Raw genomic sequence first — 13,782 nt, 5'->3', positions numbered from 1 at the left:
CACATGAAGTTGTGTTTGGAAGATATAGATGAAGTTATTTTAATGTGGATATCAGACAATGGACATCCATGGACTCTAAAGAATGATCAGTGTTTTTTTTTTTTGTTTTGGGACAATGTTGTGGTAAATGGCAATGGTTTCATTCAGTTGGTAGTCAAGATTAAAAATCCAGAATGGGATGTCACACCTAAGAAATCAGTATCAAAGTCACCTCAAGTGAGAAGAAGCCCAGACTTGGAGGTGATAAGAACAAAAGTGATGGTGGTGGCACTGCTAGGAAGTTGTTTGGGCAGGGCAGTTCAAAACCTACTCAAGCAAGTGTTGTTGGTGATAATTTGAGAGAAGGATCAAGTAGTACACCAATTCAAGTAGATGAGAAACCACTTTTAGTTGATGATGAATATTGGTTAAAGAAAATGAAAGAAAAACAACTAGATGAGGCTGTAATTCAACTTGAGAACAAAGAATTGGATGAGTACCATCCTGTAGAATATCATGAAGTTTGTATGTTGTCAACTATAACTGCCTTGTTTTTTTTTTTTTTTTTTTTTTTTTGCAGGTATTGCTCTCATTATTACTCAGTTGCTGCATACAGAGCCACATATGCTCAAGTTGTCTTTCCATTTCCTCCTCAAAAAGATTGGCCTGAGGTACTTTCAGTCATTTTGTAGCTCCATTTTGTAACTCAAATGCATGTTATTTAGACCTTGGGATCCCTTAGACCTTCTTAAATGTAATTCCATTTTGTAACTCATTTTTATTTTTGTAGTTGGAAGAACATGAAAAGGTTGAATTGGAATCTGCTATCAAGATCAGGAAATCAGGAAGGCCTAGAGTTAAGAGGATGAGAGCATGGGATGATACAAAAGTACCTACAAAGGTATATTCATGTTCAAGATGTAAATCAACTGGTCATAACAAAACTACATGTCAAGGTGGTGATGTTGGCAAGAATCCAAAAGCTAAGAGGCAGAGAACCCAAGTAGATGGTGCTACCTTCACATCTTTTGACAGACCTACTCCTCAGAAGAAGCAATCATCTCAACCATCTGGGATTAGAAAAATAGCAGTTGCATCTTCTTCTAAAGCTAAGAAAGCTCCTGCTAAAGCTTCTACAACTTCAAAGAAGAAGAACATGAGTCAGACAAAGAAGTGAATGGCAGTATGTAGTTTGCAGTAGTTAGGGTTATGACTTTTTAGGACAATGTTATTTTGGACCATCTTTATTTTGGAAAACAATGTTATTTTGGAACAACTTTATGTATGAAATAGTACTTTTTAAATCATGTATTACATATGAAATGAAGCAGGTTTACATGTTAAGACCTTTTCCTTATTTTGTAACTAAATCAATCATTTGTTGTGTTGAATCTCTAACTCTCTCCTTTGCAGCAAGGAAGATAGCATCTGTAGCCCATCTAAATGCATCATATTTTTGGCAGGTAAGGTAAGTTATTCCCTTGTTGTGTTGATTGTTGCATATCTTCAGGTACATTCTGGAATTGCAGGCTGAAGAGAAGCAAAATTGATGGTGCAGTGGACAACTTTCAAAGCAGTGATCATCTACTCCACAAGCTTGGCAGCTTTTATCTGAAGGTAACAACACCAATTTGGATTTACAATGGTTAGAAGCATCTTCAAACCATTCAAAATAACTGCAGGTAGGTATTGTGCACTTTAAGAACATTTTCCCATAGTTTTCATTTGTTGTAGATTGAAGCAATGCTCTAACACCATTACAGGGAACATGCTTGCACCTAGAATATAGCCAAGGACACACTTTTGTGTCATGATTACCTTGTTCACACATAGCACAATGAGTGATGATTTTTTTCATTCTCACCTTATGGTTGTTGTTGTTGCTGCTACTACTACTACCTGGAGAGTCTTTTGCACCTCCACCATTCATTGTTTCTGAGTTTTCTTAGTTTATAGTGAATTTTTTTGAGTTGCAGAAACATATGGAAGATCATCTGTATATATACAGGTTGAAGAAGATGGAATTGGGAATAAGACCGTTGGGAGATTAGATCTTATTGTGGGCCGTTGATTTTTCTTTTACATGGATGGTTAGTGCCACGTGTTTCTTACTGACTCGAGTTGAGTCGGCGTTTCAACTCGGCGATTCAAGTAGATTCAACTTTATTTAGTTCAAAGGGCTTTTTAGACTTTTATTGCGCTGCCACCTAAGCAATAACGACTGTTAACTGTAGTTTACGATTTTTTACCGTTTATTGTATAAAACGGTCAAACCAAGGGCATTTTAGAAAGTTAAAAAAAAACGGGGACATTTTTTTAATGTAAAGTTAAAAGTAGGGTACTTTATCAAAAAGCCCAAAAAAAAAATGATGGTGGATGGTTTTCGGATCCGCCCGGTACGTAACACGGGTACAAAATCTGGTTGAATTGGATACCGAGTATCCGTAAAAAGAATGAAGTAGCTTATTGACCTCCTCTTTTGCTATCTTTGAGGTTGAGGTTGCCTGACTAACCTACCTCAACCATACAGCTTGCTCTTATAATATCAGTTTGCTCGGATATATCAAAGCACCTGGTGAGCATAAAATTGTCTGAAATTAAGACCAATCACTTAACATGGTGGCATTAAATCTGATTGTGATTACGACTTAATTTTGACATGACAGAACTGGTGGTAACTCCGGCTATGGGGAGCACATATGACTATCCAGTTTCACCTAGATTCCTAAATTCCTAAACATCCATATGGTCCCATTTGCCTAAGCAAGTTAGGTGGAACATGCACTTTGTCCAAGTTAAGGTAAGTAGGTATGTACCCATTTGCATGATATAGAGGCACATGCAGTCACATATCAGTCAGAATTTCATCCATACTCGCAATGCTCAGGGCCATGAACAGAGGGTAGTAGCAAAATCGACTACCTTGTGTGTTCATAATTTGAGGATGGGTTTTCTTTAAAGTTCGCGAATTTCAAAGTTTTAGATAAGTGTTCGGTATTGGCTAGTTACCAAAAGTTGTTTGTATTCAATGGACTAATGATTGTCCTCTCACCTTTTAGATTAAGTGTTTGATATTGGGGAATGGGGAGTTCAAGAATTTGATATCTGTAGTCACTGGTCTTAAACACTTAAACAGTCTTGAGGGCATATTTGGAGGGTAAATCAGTGAAACTAAAGATGGCTTCGGGGAAGCTTGGAGTTCTACAGAGGATTATTGCAGATTCATCTTGCTCTTAAATTGAATCTTTTTTTTTCTTTTCTTTTTTCGTCAGATCTGCCCATAATATCGCGTAGCCTTCCTAGTCTTGCCATTGCACACAACCAACATATGCAAACCCTTATACATAATAAGATAAGAGAACTTCTGCGTTGATTCCTGGTTTCTATTGTAAGCCTACTTCCCTTGGTACAACCAGATGGCCTTGCAAAGTTGCAATCCGAAACAAACAAGAAGGATTGACCTAGTTTTCCAAGACCATTTTGTTATGATGTACTACGTCTAGCATGACTAGGATACCTACTACATGCATTAACCCAGTTGGACTCTCTGCAGAAGTTGATTAGACTATGAAACTGGGACAAGAAAATTCGCTCATAATTATGCCTAGTTTGGTCATAATTTAAAATTCGCTCAGTGCTCACCTGAAGAGAAGACACTTCCATGGATCCTATTATGAAACTGGGACAAGAAAATCAGACTTACAACACAGATAAGGTCATTCACAAGCTACACATTCTGGAAGAATGTAACACAAGTTCTTCAAACTTTCACTACTTTCACTACCCTGGATATTGGCTTTGACATTGAGCAAATGCAACTATATCAAATTCCGGTCACAGGATTTTGCGAGAGCTTAGCTTATTCTCCTCATTGCACATATCCAAGCATATGCTTAACCGTCATCTGTAATTTCCCTGAGTGAAGAATACAAGTTTAACTTGATCAAGTGCGAACTCAAAACAGTTCTGCAAACATAGAAATACGGAGTAACACAAGTTTAGGATACACCCCTGCTAACTTGACCAATTAGAGAATACCATAAGCTCAAAACCAGTTTACTAAAGCAACAATTTATTCAATAACCAACAAGAACCACATACGATGATAACACTGCACCCAACTGTTAATGCAGTGAATAGAACATAAGGGAAATCCTAAAAGAGTAAACGAAAACATAACATAAAGTTCCTCCAACTAAGGGAACACAAACGACACCAAATCATCAAGCCATAGCTGAAACACCATCAACAGACACTCTAGTTACCACCACGAAGACGAAGGACAAGGTGAAGGGTGGACTCCTTCTGGATGTTGTAATCAGCGAGAGTACGACCATCCTCCAATTGCTTTCCTGCGAAAATCAAACGTTGCTGGTCTGGAGGGATCCCTTCCTTATCTTGGATCTTGGCCTTAACATTGTCAATAGTGTCCGAGCTCTCCACCTCAAGAGTGATGGTTTTTCCAGTCAAAGTCTTAACGAAGATCTGCATACCACCACGTAGACGAAGCACCAAATGGAGAGTAGACTCCTTCTGGATGTTGTAGTCAGCAAGGGTGCGACCATCTTCCAACTGCTTTCCGGCAAAGATCAACCTCTGCTGATCTGGAGGAATACCCTCCTTATCTTGGATCTTAGCCTTAACATTGTCGATGGTGTCTGAGCTCTCCACCTCAAGAGTGATGGTCTTTCCGGTCAAAGTCTTCACGAAGATCTGCATACCACCTCTAAGACGAAGCACCAAATGGAGGGTAGACTCCTTCTGGATGTTGTAGTCGGCAAGAGTCCGACCATCTTCCAACTGCTTTCCGGCAAAGATCAAACGTTGCTGGTCTGGGGGGATACCCTCCTTGTCTTGGATCTTAGCCTTGACGTTGTCGATGGTGTCAGAACTCTCAACTTCCAAGGTGATGGTCTTTCCAGTAAGGGTCTTGACGAAAATCTGCATACCACCTCTGAGACGAAGCACCAAATGGAGAGTAGACTCCTTCTGGATGTTGTAGTCGGCAAGAGTGCGACCATCTTCCAACTGCTTTCCGGCAAAGATCAAACGTTGCTGGTCTGGAGGGATTCCTTCCTTATCTTGGATCTTAGCCTTGACGTTGTCGATGGTGTCAGAACTCTCAACTTCCAAGGTGATGGTCTTTCCAGTAAGGGTCTTGACGAAAATCTGCATACCACCTCTGAGACGAAGCACCAAATGGAGAGTAGACTCCTTCTGGATGTTGTAGTCGGCAAGAGTGCGACCATCTTCCAACTGCTTTCCGGCAAAGATCAAACGTTGCTGGTCTGGAGGGATTCCTTCCTTATCTTGAATCTTAGCCTTGACATTATCGATGGTGTCAGAGCTCTCGACTTCCAAAGTGATGGTCTTACCGGTCAAGGTTTTGACAAAGATTTGCATACCACCTCTAAGACGGAGGACAAGATGGAGAGTTGATTCCTTCTGGATGTTATAGTCAGCTAGAGTTCTTCCATCTTCCAACTGCTTACCAGCGAAGATCAAACGTTGTTGGTCTGGAGGAATTCCTTCCTTATCTTGAATCTTAGCCTTGACATTATCGATGGTGTCTGAGCTCTCGACCTCAAGGGTGATGGTCTTACCAGTAAGAGTTTTCACAAAGATCTGCATCTGTTAATCAAACAAAACACAACAACATCAGACTAACCGATCAAGAGAATCATAAAACAAGAAAACTATTCACAAAACTAAATCAACATCCTCATAAAAAACATCGAAAATTCAGATGATCAGGAAATCCATAACAGTTTAAAACCTAATCAAGACGATTATAATACCAATCTAAACTTAGAACTACCATCCGAATTACAGATGATTAGCAAATTTAAAGCAACATATGCTAAGGAAATTTGAAAAATTCGGAAATCAAAACACTACGAATATCATCATGGATATGATCATGGATGTTGATTAGCTTCAAGTTCTAATTACAAACAAACAAATTGATTAATAATTGAAAACAGAAGGCAGAGAAGAAACCCTAATTTACCTTGAAGGAGAATTGAAGAAGATCCTTTAGATCGCAAAAAGAGAAACTGAGAGATTAATCTGAGAAGAGAACAGGAGGATATTGTATAGAACAATGGAATGGAAAACAAAGGCTGTGAAGGTCTCTATTTATAACCCAAAAAGAACAATCTTCGATTTCAACACGCAAAAGGAAATCCCACCCGTGACGGAACCGCCTCACAATAAACCAGTTATTGTACGACACGTGTAAACCTGCCTTAGTTATCTTCTTGATAAGATGGTAAGGAATCTTTGGCCAATACGAAGAAGACGGAAGAGATGAGGTCAAGAATAGGTAGGCGTTAAATTTTATGAAAAAAAAAGAATCACGGCGTTAAAATTAACGGTGTATCGAGAGTGTAGGTCCCAGTCTTTGAAGAGGTCTCCGTCTTTGGTTTGTCGTCTCTTTCCTGGATGGAGTCAGCAAAGGGAAAGGGCAATAATGGGTTTTTGTGTTGTCATCATCCTTTAATTAATGTTTAGGTGGGAAATGAATCTAGACATGGGAAAGGGATAAAGCAATGGCCAGGATTTAAGTTTTGGGAAAGGTTCTTTGATTATAATATCTTTTTAGATTCGGATAAAGGAGGATTTTAATAATAAAAAAATAATTTTGAACGGTCATGGATGACTTATTATTGGTTTGATTGGTGTCAATTGGGTGTCCATAATTCGACTAGCTATTTGAATACAATTCCACAATCTCTCGAGGCGCAGGGTCCACCGAGATTCAAAAATCAAACCCTAGAGCGTTTTGGCTTTGGATGGTGGCCGACAAAGAGGCCGACAAAGAGGCTACAGTTGAAGTTTCATAGCTTGGTGGTGTGTTATCAAGATACTCAATTTGGTCAAGGGGTTGGCGGTTGGCACAGTTTGAAGTTTCTTAAATGGCTCCTAGCATGCCTTGCTTCATGGTTAAAAGAGATTCCTATCAACGGCAACGCTGGCAAGTCCCACCCCTATTTTGTACATCCTTATACGAGGGGTTCGAACCTGTCTCGTAGTGGGAGGGAGCATGCTATCCATCAACCCACCCGATATTGGCCCCCAAGCCATAGTTGAAATTTCCTAAATGACTCCTAATTTACCTTATCTTATAGTCAAGGAGAATTCTATCAAGGGCCATAAACCTAATTTGCCAAGCCACATTTTGCTAAGCCGTGGGAAAAATAAATATGAACAATCGTAAAACAAATAAATATTTTCATTCATTAAAAATTTAAGTTACATCTTTTATTGATTTATGTGTTGTAATGTCGCTTTTGTTAGTAACACCACAATAATAGTTCACACTTAATCAGTCCACTCCATCATACCACGCTTTCGATATTTTCATATACGTTTTCCATATGTTTATGGTTCTTCAAAAATGTGTCTTAGTATATAATCGTCACAATCAGGGTTTGTGCAATCAATCATTTTATGCGGACAATCATTTTGTGCAGTCAATATCTAAATATCCTCGTGAAATCACTTCGGGTGAATTTACGAGACAAGTTCATCTTGGTCATGATGTAGAAAATGTTGATACCTGGGAAACACGTCTACGAAACAATTGGATGAATTTTTCAATGAAGGTGGCTCGGATATAGATGAGGAAATCTCAGAGCATGTTGAGTTGTTAAATGTTTGGCAAAGAAAAAAATGATGACTTCTTGTCTCATGAAATTTCTGACTCAACATTGTCGAGAAAATAAGAAATTGAAAAAAAATTACGAAGGCCTTTATTCTTGGAGTTTCGGCGATTCGACCATCAAAAATACTGCTGAAAACCTACTGAAAAATCACTTGATTGTGATAATATTCGTTGAGATTTCTATAAGTTGAAAGAGAAACTTGCAGCAACTAAAGCAAGGATTAACTCTCAACGAATGAGTTTTGAAGACAGAGAAAGTGCTTGTATCTCTCGATAAAAATTCCTTAAGGATGATCTAGCTGCCAAGATGTTGGAGAAGGACTTGAAAAAGCTCAACACTAGCTCGTACAAATTAATCTCAATATTAGGAGTAAGTAAAATCATCGTGATACATGAGGATTGGGATATAAAGGAGTAGATGCTCCAAGTTTTAGCAAATCGGTAAAAAATTTCAAGGCTAGTGATTCTTCTCAACCAAAGGCTTACACTGATGGGAAAAAAAATACCTTCGTCGTCAGTTAATGTTCAAAAGAATAAAGTTTATCAAGCTCCAAAGGCAACACACACGTACCCAGGTAAGAGCATTCCTTGTGTTTGCTATTAGTGTGGAAATAAAGGTCACCCATAAGGAATGAGAAACTTCGTGATATTCTTGTTTGGGCATTACAAGAAGTGGTCAAACCTAGATCATATATTAAGGCTAATTCCCTTGATATTATGTGTTATAAATGTCCAATCTTTAGGCAAAGGATTCAATATTCTGATAAGCATAGCTTTGCTAATTAACATCATACTAGGCCTTTTCATAATCATAGAATTGCAAGTAACCATAGATCATTAACTATATTGCTTCTTCCCTTCATAGATTTGTAACACTCCTTCAAATCACAAACCAACATTATTTTAAAGATGACTTTAAGCAAATTCCAGCACTTTCTAGCTATTTCACACTCCCATAAAATATAGTTAACACTTCCTCCTGACATTTACACATGATACACCTGTTAACAGTCTCAAATCCCATTTTTGTATGCCTTGCTTGAGTAACGCAACATTGAGGATTCAACCGCCTATTTAAAACAGCTACAGTAGAATGAATTTGCCACTTCCATAAAAGACCAGACCCTGCAAAAGATGAGGACTGGTGGCTTCTCACTACTTCAACAATAGAATTTACTGAGAATCTATCAGTTGTATCTAGCATCCAAACTCTCAAGTCAATTCAACCTGCAGGTTGATTGATACATGCCATATCAACTCCACACCTTACCATGATTCTCAAAATAGAAACCAATAAATGTCATTCACCATCAACGATCACACTACTGAGTTTAGTCAGAAGAGAAAATCATGCAGTCTCTGGTATACCCATGAGACTTGCAATACTGCCAGACCCAAGCCATTTATCGAACCACAACGAAATATTCTCACCAGTTCCCACCACCCAAGTTGTATTCTCAAAAACATTCTGAGTAACCCATCTTATTCATGGAAGTATAGAGGAGTTGTTTTTATAATCAATAACAACACCATTTACCTTGAAACCTTGGCTCTCATATATCTCGCACATCCCTCCGGGAGGACAAAATACTTCAGCATAGTTTCATTAATAAAGCCTTGTTCATTATTTTCATACTTGGCAAACCAAGTCCACCTTCACTGAATGGACAACAAACCTTGTCGTAAGCCATCACCGATCTCTTGCTAGTCAAAGAATATCTACTCTAAAGATATTTTCGACTGGCTTTCTCACATTCCTTGATTATCCTGAATGGTCATCCGTAAACACTCATGTTGTTAATCGAATAATTCACGGTCACAGACTTGATTAAAACAATTCTCGTCTGAAAAGATAACAAACTACCAATCCATCTAGCCTAAATTTTCTTTTGTCAACAACATCTGGGACATAGTCAATCCTGACCCGTCCAGGCACGAGCTTGACCCCCAAATACCTATCAGGGAAAGTAGATATACTCATCTCTTATTTGGCCGCAATACGATGTTTTCTTCCATGCGAACAACCAACGATATATAAATCTTACTCTTAGGACTACTTACAACATGTGCTTGTACTATACTTAACTCATGTTGTAAATGATCTATTTTTTGATTGATATTACCAAAGTGTTCTTTATTCCAGATTGATAGTTCCTTCCTTGTTGACTAATCCTTTTGACCAGTTGGAATCCAGGAGAGCCACTGACATTTATTTTCCATGCATTGGCAATAGTAGAAGCACAAGTATCATCATTTAACCATGTTAAGAAAAATTAAATGGTTTCTAGCAATTAGGAATAGTGGCATCAGTGACTATCATGATAGGTGTGTGATCACTTCTTAATTGGTTAAGATGCACCAGTCTAGCATTAGGAAATTACGAGCCCGATTGAATATAATAGAAGTAACTTGAACGGTACCAAAGACCAATCTTCAAGGATCAATCAATTTCAATCAACAACCAAAGGTTGGATTTACCAATTGATCGATTCAACGCACAACTTGTGATATTTCAATTATATAACAAAATATAATGTGGAAAAAAATAACAGACACCAGAATTTTGTTAACGAGGAAAACTGCAAATGCAGAAAAACCCCGGGACCTATTCCAGATTTGAATACCACATTGTATTAAGCCGCTACAAATGAACTTCAGACTGGAATGTAGTTGAACCCTAATAAATCTCACACTGATTCAAGGTACAGTCGTGCTCGTTACATCTCTGATCCCAGAAGGATACTACGCACTTGATTCCCTTAGCTGATCTCACCCACAACCAAGAGTTGCTACGACCCAAAGTCGAAGACTTGATAAACAAATTTGTCTCACACATAAAATTCTATTGAAATAGATATATCTGTCTCCCACAAAAATACCTACGAGTTTTGTTCCGTCTTTTGATAAATCAAGGTGCACATGAACCAATTGGTTCTTCAACATTAATCGAAATCTTCGCCACTTCCAAGTACTCCAATGGTTCTAAAGGTGTTAAATTCAGCATCATAGTTGTTGAAGATCTGTAGCAATAACAATGAGAAAACAGTTGCTTTCAGCATCATAGTTATACAGTGTCATAGTATTATTACACAACATCAAAGTTCAAATGTATCACAACTTTGACAACAATACTGTGGTGATATGTATTACTCCCCCTTAGTCAATACTTCATCTCACAATGAAAAACACTCCTCCGTACATAATGATACGTAAACCATATGTATTTGTAGTGTGAACTACACATTAATTCTCCCACTTTTTGTAAATATAAATTGGCAAAGGTACGAAAACTAGTGGGATCCTCATGAAATTTTCATAGAGATACTTCATGACAAAAAGAGAACAACATACCAACTTGTTTTTATGATTTCATATAGTCGAAACTTAGTGTATTCATCAATGAGTTTATGAATATACAAGATAACTCCTGCAATATTCCACAACCACACTCCCCATAGAGATTTGGCAATTAAGGACAAGTTCAATTAAGAACTCTCCCCCATAAAATGTCATTCCCGAAAGAACAACAAGAGCGACCTTACTTTTACAAGAAAAGAAGGATTTCTTTTGACATTAACAAATCACATGAAACATGAATTTGTATCCAAAAATCTCAATGAATTAACCACAAGGAAAATGATCAATTCAATTGGTCATGCTCAACATAAGAGAACTTACGGAGCAACACAGTACATACACAAATATGTGGATCAGGGAAAGACCAATACTACGGAATAATCAAAGATTCATTCTATTTTTCATCACTATTTGCACAATGACATATAATAGACTTAATCTTTGTAAACAAAAGTTCATCCTTTCTTCCATCAATATATGCATAATGACATAAAAGGATTAACTTTTGTAATCAAAAGTTCATTTCTATCTTTTATCAATACTTTCATATCGATATATAATAGAGTTAACTTTTGAACAAATATGGGACAGTCAAGGTTCACGGACGTAAACAACATATCCCATAAAAATTTTCAATATATAAAACCATAAAGATTAATACTGCAAAATCATCTTCCAAATAAACTTTAGAATTTAAATAAATAAATCTAAAAACATTGCAAGATGAAAATGTTGGCAATAGTTATGTATACTCACAATAACGGCTATTCCAAACCCTAGTTATCCTTCTTAAAAACACAAGAATAAATTCTCATAAGAAGTTTTTTAGACAATATAGATAAGGCACGAAAATCTAATCATCATCTTCATCACCGAAGATCATAAATGTGGTACGAACCTTATCCATATCCTCCTTGATTTCAGGAAACTTAGTAGCAATCACAAGTAATTGTTCTTGCACAAACCTTATCTTGGAATCAATTTTGCAAACACCCTTGTGAATTTGATGAAGTAGCTTCATGGAGGAAGAATCACATGAGTCAACAAGAGTGTCACATCTTTGTCCCTTACAAGCATTTTCCTTCATACGTTTGAAAGTACGAGGACGAACAAGCTTGGGAGTTCCAATAGAGTTGCCAATTGGAGCAATGGAGAAAGTGCGACAAATTCGCTCAATAAAATAAGGATATCCTAACTTCTTGTTGGAAGAAGTCATCAACAACATTTGATAAATGATAAACCCGCAAATGTCGAGACTTTGAGTTCTCAACACAAGGAAATATACCAACTCCGCAAACTCATGACCCCAACGAGAATTCTCAATCGTGGAGGGACAAAGATTAGAAATACCAAGCTTTACAAAAGACATCAAGGCAAGAATAAGATGAGTAGTAGGAAATTTCCCTTCATTTCAATCAACACTCTTACCACAAATACCATTAAAAATGGCTTCATAAGATGGTCTTTCACAACTAGGTCTTGGAAGGCGAAAACTCCCTAGGGGAATTTTAGTGATCCTTGAAATCAACTCTCTATTAACAAGAATCCTTTGTTATTTATCGTGGTCTTGAATTCCATGTCATCATGATTAACATCATAGATGTTAGCATAGAAGAATCTTGTAAGAGTGTCAAAACCTTCACCAAGACCATCAAAGATGTTTCTAAGATTGAACTTTTCAAAACATACCAAATATTCTTTATGTCCACTAACAAAATCCAATTTATTTTCTAGAATAAACCCATTAGATGAAATCCTTTCAAAAAACTTGCCACATGAATCATTGACAAATCTAATCCTAATGGAACTTTGATCTATAGGTAAGTTCATGCTAGAAGAAGATGAAGAACCCAAGTTTTTTGAACCTTCTTTTGAAACCTTGAAATTCCTCATGAGATTTAGAAATTCAGAGAGATCAGAGGAAGAGAAGACTTACTTGGTATGTCCCTTGAAAAACCCTTTTCACTTTTTGATCTCCAAGGATAATTAATGGAGAAAACACATGAACCCTAAAAAGTTCACGTACACGGACAAGAGGGGAGGAAGAAGAAGGGTACGCGTACCACTACTCTTATAAACCCAAAAATGGGCTTGGACCCGTTTCTGAACTACGACCTATAAAGGATAAATGTAGGATTTTAAGTGTTCAGTGCCAAGGATCGTAACTTGTAAGGACACAGTATAATGCGAAAGTAGAAAGACCACATACTTTTATCCTCAGATGAACAGACTGAAAAGAAATCAGTCAATGAGTTTTTAAAGAAATAAAAAATTAACCCACTGTTCAAAACGAAATACATTGTTACTTGCCCCATCTCAAGTTATATACAAATGGGGTAGAGCCAAACTTGTTACCAATAGGCAGTATGTGCAGAGACAGTCTCATGCACAGTTTCTGGTTGATATTTGTGAACGGTACCAGTGATATAATCATAATAATGATGATAATCAGGGTTAATAGAGCTTTTTAACTCCCCTTTATTATGATAGAAGAAAATGTTTTCTGACATTTAGAACCTGCATCAAACCGACAAGAATTCTGTTTATTGAATTCATATGGATTGACAGTATGTTTACTTCGTACATAAATCTTGCATGATTTGACAGATACAAAACTTTTATCAGGACAATTCCTTTCCTCAATCAAGTTGAGTTTTTCTAAGAATTTGAAAACCCGTTCAAAAGCTTGAAATAGATCTTTGTCAATAGATTCGTCATGATAGTATTCCTCAAAAGGATTAAGAAGCAATCTAGTGAGATTTCATACCTTTGAGCTTCGA

At 37.2% G+C, this 13,782-nt stretch overlaps 1 protein-coding gene across 1 annotated transcript; it reads right to left on the bottom strand.

Annotated features, from left to right (window-relative positions):
• Window positions 1-4,022: 4,022 nt before the first annotated feature.
• On the bottom strand, window positions 4,023-6,120 carry LOC113348636 (polyubiquitin-like). The gene is made up of 2 exons (XM_026592478.1): window positions 5,990-6,120; window positions 4,023-5,610 (listed from the first exon to the last, which is right to left on the bottom strand). Exon 2 carries the CDS (start codon window positions 5,608-5,610, stop codon window positions 4,237-4,239), a length of 1,374 nt encoding a protein of 457 aa, XP_026448263.1. The 5' UTR covers window positions 5,990-6,120; the 3' UTR covers window positions 4,023-4,236.
• Window positions 6,121-13,782: the final 7,662 nt, after the last annotated feature.

This window comes from Papaver somniferum, chromosome 2 (genome assembly GCF_003573695.1).
Source record: "Papaver somniferum cultivar HN1 chromosome 2, ASM357369v1, whole genome shotgun sequence".
Classification (NCBI taxonomy): domain Eukaryota; kingdom Viridiplantae; phylum Streptophyta; class Magnoliopsida; order Ranunculales; family Papaveraceae; genus Papaver; species Papaver somniferum.
Note: the sequence above shows the minus strand (reverse complement) of the source record. Positions and strands in the feature narration are given on the sequence as shown.

Bases quoted from the DNA above. Each gene is read 5' to 3' on its own strand.
- LOC113348636 (XM_026592478.1), bottom strand. From the start codon at position 5,610: ATGCAGATCTTTGTGAAAACTCTTACTGGTAAGACCATCACCCTTGAG.